The 6,245-nt window shown below is 33.2% G+C and overlaps 1 protein-coding gene across 12 annotated transcripts in view; it reads left to right on the top strand.

Annotated features, from left to right (window-relative positions):
• Positions 1-1,198: 1,198 nt before the first annotated feature.
• The window catches only part of LOC108548348 (ankyrin-3), a 139,636-nt gene continuing 134,589 nt past the window's right edge, over positions 1,199-6,245 (top strand). For 10 of the 12 annotated variants that reach the window (XM_017901237.1, XM_017901238.1, XM_017901243.1 and 7 more), the window contains exons 1-2: positions 1,202-1,288; positions 3,276-3,621. In XM_017901237.1, coding sequence (XP_017756726.1) covers positions 3,397-3,621 — 225 coding nt within the window. In that variant the 5' untranslated portion in view covers positions 1,202-1,288; positions 3,276-3,396. Of the gene's footprint in view, positions 1,335-3,275; positions 3,622-6,245 lie in introns of all 12 variants that reach the window. The other 2 variants (XM_017901251.1, XM_017901234.1) reach the window with 2 other exon arrangements.

Raw genomic sequence — 6,245 nt, forward strand, 5'->3', positions numbered from 1 at the left:
ATAATAATAATAATAATAATAATAATAATTGTTTAGTATATTATTTAAAAATATATAAATATTTTAGTTTCTTAAATATCAATATAATAAATTTAAACAAATTACATAAAACTACTTTCATGGTATGATTACATTTTTAGATGTCTCGAATATTTATTACATAATTTACAAGACAAATTAATATTAATAAGATTGAAATTAAATAAAATTTTCAATGTTGTATTATAGGACATGAAAATTTATGAATCATTTGTTGTGTTTATGCTATTCATATCGAAGACATGATTTTTGATTAAGAAGTATCTTGTTGCTATTTATGTATTTTTATGTATGAGAAGTTGACTTGTATTTATATTAAAGGTTGAAAGTGAAAAATATAAATTACAAACAATTCTAATTTAAGTAAGAATTTATTTTGTAATTTTATGAATCATAAATCGAATATTGAAATTTTGATAATAAAAACGGTTGTATTGATAAATGAATGCTACTGTAGTTATAACAGTATTAATATCGATTTTTAAATAAAACAATCGAGGAAGATGAAAGAATTTTTATTAATGGTTAAAAATATATCTTTTACCTTCAAATTATTGATTTATGATAAGTCTATCAAGGAATAATATTTATTAAGTAATATTTTTAATAAAAATATTCTACAATATAACTAAGCGGGCAAAATTAAAAAATTATAGTAACTAAATTTAATAATGAAAATTGTATTACATTAACGATATAAAAGTTTATGATCAGTTTGAAATAATAAGGTACAATATTTTATTCATGTTAATATTTATGATACTATACAAAAAAGATTTAATTATAAGCATTGTATTCATTATACAAGTAGGTTTGGTTGTTTCATATAATGTAATTTAAAATACTTATATTTCGATATTCTATTGACAAAAGATCAAATTTCTTCTGTGCCCTACGTAGTCACAGCGCCGGTAATCAGGGAGTTCAATTGGAAAGAGGGGGTAGCCAGCGTATCTGGAACATGATCACCAGGCGTCGCTTCGAGCGTACCCGTCGCCATCGAAGTTATAAAACCGATCAAAGCCGTACGGAGTTTCCAGGAGGGTAGTCGCGTTACGCTCGGAACTTTCTTAAACAGACGGAATCTTTTCGAGTAGTATATATATATATTTATATATATATATATATATATACATATACATATATATATGGTTCGGTTCGCGCAACGACAAAAGTAAAGAATGATGGAACGTCGTGTGATTTGACAGTGAAGAAACATTTAATGGAAAAAGTGCCTCGGTATCCTGTGGTTGGTATTCGGGAAACCTAAGTATCGTCACAACACTGTAGCTCTGGTTAGTCGCGTCATTTTTCGGTGCATCAGGATTCGATTTGATTAGATGGGATCGTTGCTTTGCTTTAGTAGACTATACACATCATATCCAGTCATAAATGTAGAAAAAAAAAAATGAAGCGGATGAAATGTTTCAAGGTATTAGTCGTCAAATTTATTGTAACGTGGAACTTTTTAGGGAATAAGCAAGTAAGGTCGGTATAGTCGATATATGTGTATATAATGACTCGGGTAATTGCCCAAAAGCAGAAATTTCCGCTTTAAAGAAACATGGAGCGTCCATTTCGGATCAGTTATAGATCGTGATTTGTAAAATCTAACCACTTATTTCAGTCTTTTAACCTATATGTTTTTAGATACGACCTCTCAGTGAAAGCCCATTTTTAGCACACGTTTTTAATCATTTACCTCGATCTGTTGTTCTGTTTACATAAAAGGTTACGTGTAATGTAACAATCTAGAATAACAATAGAGTATATTTTTCTTATTGTTTTATGTTCTTTCAGAAATATTGTATACGTCTCGCGTATTCATCGTGTGCCAACTTTTTCCTTATCTCTCGCCCTTAGTCGTTTTAACGAAGGCTTCCGGATTTCATCTCTTCAACTTTTCCTTGTGCTACACAACGGGAACAGAAAAAGAATAGGAAAATAGTATTTCGTCATTTTATTATCACTTTTATTTCGATGCTTAGCGTTGCGGTTTCCCTGGAAAAAATTTGTTCGTGGGACAATTGCCGAAATGTGTCGATGTGTGAAATGTTACTTACGTATTTCGAAAGTCAAAATGATCATCCCGCGCGACTTGACTGCTTTTATCGCGGTGGTTTGTACACTTGAGAGGCGCGCAGTGCTCAAACGGGCACGGCCGAATCGATTTTCCCTGGTTCCACTACTGACGATAGAGCTACATGTATGATTACTCGAGTCCCTCGCAGCTACCGGAAACTATTTTGCCCAGTTTCTCCCGATGAACGGTAGCGTTTCCTATAGTCTGTCCGCCGCGAGTGGATCGGTCTACATCGGTACTACACCGGCTGCTTGGTCGTTGGTTCGGTAACGTCAGTGGAAACCGGCCTGTGTGAGATTGGCTAAAATTAAACTACGATCGAAAGCGGGTTTAATTCGTGATGTAGTTAAAACGAGGATGGAAACATGACGTCGATTTCTAATGGCAATTTAGTTCCGGTTATTTAATCTCCGACGAATGTTCGTTGCATTAATTGATTAGTTCTCGATCGGCATGTGTCTTGTGAAGTCTACCTTCAACGTGCTTCAGCTAACTCGTCATATACCGTTATACCACCCGTATCGCGCGTTCAGAATCCTAAAAATAGAGGCGGCCAGTGAACGAAAATAATTCTACATTTTCTAATGAATCTTGGTAGCGTGTCAGCGAAAGAAAGGGCATGTTTGACCGCGACGTGCTAATCAGGTCAGATTGTAGATCGATCTTTTTCTAATCATTCTCCGACGTCACTCAATATTTACCGAGCTGAGCATACGTATATAATACAGTCGCCATTGTCGGTGCCGTTTTTCTTCGTTGTTTTTCTTCCATGTCAAATAATGTCCGTTCACACCGTAGCCATTTAATTCGTTTACGAATAATTATTTTCAAATTATCGAACTTCTCGGACGTTATCGAATTGATTAATCCGTTTGTTAAATTATTTTAATATATTTCCATTTCGTGAATTCCATTGGCGTAGGATCATCTTTTAAAATATAATTTCAACCAAAATCGATTATCGATAGTGTGAGACTTTTTCTATTGGTTGTTATCAGTGGAATCGATATGTTATACATATGGTGGGATGGTAGTGGTGACAGGGCGGAAAGAGAAAGGGACAATAAGACTGGAAAGAATTAGCCAATCGGTTCGGTAGTCTGTAGATTAACCCGTTTCTCCTGATCGACGATTCGTCGTCTCGTTTGAGCAGATATCCGGATTCTGGCCAGCGGACCGACATTGGTAATCAGTGAACGGAAGGAAGGCTCGAGGCGCGGAACGCGAAGGGTGAGACAGGGGTGAACTGGCCGGCGGAGGGTGAGGCTGAAGTGATGACGGGCGAGGAAGGAAAGTGCGGGGGTGGAACTGGCACTGGTGGGGATGCCGGCGTAGGAAACACGAATACGAACCTTACCGACAACGTGAACAATGTTAACGCCAATGTACACGCGAATGTTAATGCCAACATAAATGCCAGCCAGCAGAATGGAGGTCCGGAAAAAGCGCCTGTCGTTGGCGGTACCAATGTGGAAACGTTACCTCGCGCTGGCAAACAGGTAAGGGAATTTTTATGCAATTTATCTCGCTTTTGTTAACTTCAGAACTCCCAAGTTTGTCGAACTAAGCCAAATGATTTTAAATTAAAATTTCGAGGCAAAGGATTCTGAAAAATTTATTTACGGTAATTTATTATTTACGGCATTAATATTGATAATGAAAAATTACAGGATAATTTTGATTAGTTAATTAATCGAGTATTTATTACCCTCGATCCAAATGAGCTTAAACTAAAATTTCGGGTCGAAGGATTCTGAAAAATTGATTATTTACTATTTAATATTATAAATAATAAATACTTTTTATTATTTAAATTAATTCTTTTTAATTTTATTTATTTTTATTTTTTATTATAAGGGACGAAGATTAAAAAATAGGAAGAAAATGGAAGGTAACAATTTCTCTAAACGAAATCAAATTTGTTATAAATGTAAAAATTATATATGTGAAAGTTTTATCCTGTATATTTTTTATTAGACAAATTAAATGATTTTCGCGATTGGTAGATTACAGTATCATTTCGTTTCATAAATAGATATAAACAGAAAAATTTTCTAAGAACTGTTTTCAAGGTAAATGTAAGAAGTGTGAGTTCACAGAACCCCCATTAGGCTCTCACGTAATGGCTGAAGGCTTAGGTGTTCTGGGGTTAATATCTGAAACCATTATGGTGTGAGTTGATGTTTCCTGTGTGGTTCTCATGCAATGTTTCATAACTTTGTTAATCGTTGTTGGAATTAATTGCAAACAACGTACTTCTGGGCGAATATTTTTACAATAAAACAATTTTCACCATAACTTTATCTGAGAAAGTTATTCAAGGTGCCTCTAAATTCATAGTTATTTAATTCCTCATTAAAAAGTCACTCATTTGCCAAATTATTTAATTCTGCGAAACAAAAACTATAAATTTATCTGAAATATAAAAAGATAAGCATCAAGTATCTTGACAAAAGAAATGTTTAAAAATTCAGAAAATGGAGGTAATCACTTTCTTCTGAATATTCCAATTATTTTAATGGAACATCTAGATATAGTTCATTTTTCTGTAATTGTAAGTCAACGTGAAATTGTTATGCATATTTCTTGCCAACATGAAAACTACGAATTATACTTAACCCTTTGCACTCGAGAGGTGAGCTTCAGTTACCATTTCATAAAATGTGGAAAATTATTAATTAATATATCAAATTTAATGCAATGTAACAGTGTACGAGATAACGAAATCAAATAATTCTATAATTCTATTATTATACAATTCTTTGTTTATTGCTCAAAAAAGTATTGTCAGTTTTTTTAGTAGAGAATCTTTGAATTTCTACTCTTCTCTAGCCAAAAATCGTCGAATGTAAAGGGTTAAATATTACTTCAATGCATACTTTTTCATAATTAAGTGCAAGGGGTTAAGTAATATAGGTATATCTTTTTTTTTAATTTCTTATATTTACAGCTATTCTATAGTTAGTAAGAGAAAATAGGAAATAGTGGCGACAAATATTTTATTTTATTCTAAATTTTCTTTCAAATTTTATCCCAAATTTTATTCCAAATTTGATCTCAGTCATTAGACACGTGTGTCTTGTTTTCCTGTCTTTTTTAATAGGAAATAGTGGTGACAAATATTTTACTTTATTCTAAATTTTCTTTCAAATTTTATTCCAAATTTCATCTCAGTCATTAGACACGTGTCTTGTTTTCCTGCCTCTTTAAATAGGAAATAGTGGTGACAAATATTTTACTTTCTTCCAAATTTTCTTTTAAATTTTATCCCAAATTTTATTGCAAATTTGATCTCAGTCATTAGACACATGTGTCTTGTTTTCCTGTCCTTTTTAATAGGAAATAGTGGTGTCAAATATTTTACTTTATTCTAAATTTTCTTCCAAATTTTCTTTCAAATTTTATTCCAAATTTTATTCCAAATTTTATCTCAGTCATTAAACACGTGTGTCTTGTTTTCCTGTCTTTTTAAATAGGAAATAGTGGTGTCAAATATTTTACTTTATTCTAAATTTTCTTTCAAATTTTATTCCAAATTTTATCTCAGTCATTAGACACGTGTGTCTTGTTTTCCTGCCTTTCTCTGCCACACAGCTATGGGGTTTAGGTTACAAAACGTTCGCTGCGTTGGGGAGGTAAAACGTTAAGGGAGATGAGTAAGCATCTTCCTTTCAGTTGATCTCGGCTGAAAGAAAGATTAGAAAACACGAAGTTTTGATGAAATGCTGCAATTTAATATTCATGAAAGATAGAAAGATGACACTGGAAGCTGTGTATCCGGTTTTCAGTACGTGCAGTACCGTAAGAAACTCGCAGGCGATCATTAGAGCCCTCCTTTGCCGCATCTAACAACTAACAACGACAATCAATGGGCACATCACTTGTTCAAGGGAATAACAGCTTGCACAGAACCTCTGATAGCATTTGTTCATCCGTGGATGACAATTTCATGCTAGGATTGAGAGATTAAGTGCCCAGAAAAATTAGACTTTTGCTTCTTCCTGTATGATCTGTATCCAGAGGAAACAATTTGTATTTATTTTTATTTCTCTCAGGAACAAATAAAACCTGGAGAATATCATACTCAGTGAGTATTTAAATTCGTGTAATTTAATCCAAACGC

This window comes from Eufriesea mexicana, unplaced genomic scaffold (assembly GCF_001483705.2).
Source record: "Eufriesea mexicana isolate 0111107269 unplaced genomic scaffold, ASM148370v2 scaffold1556, whole genome shotgun sequence".
Taxonomy (NCBI): Eukaryota; Metazoa; Arthropoda; class Insecta; order Hymenoptera; family Apidae; genus Eufriesea; species Eufriesea mexicana.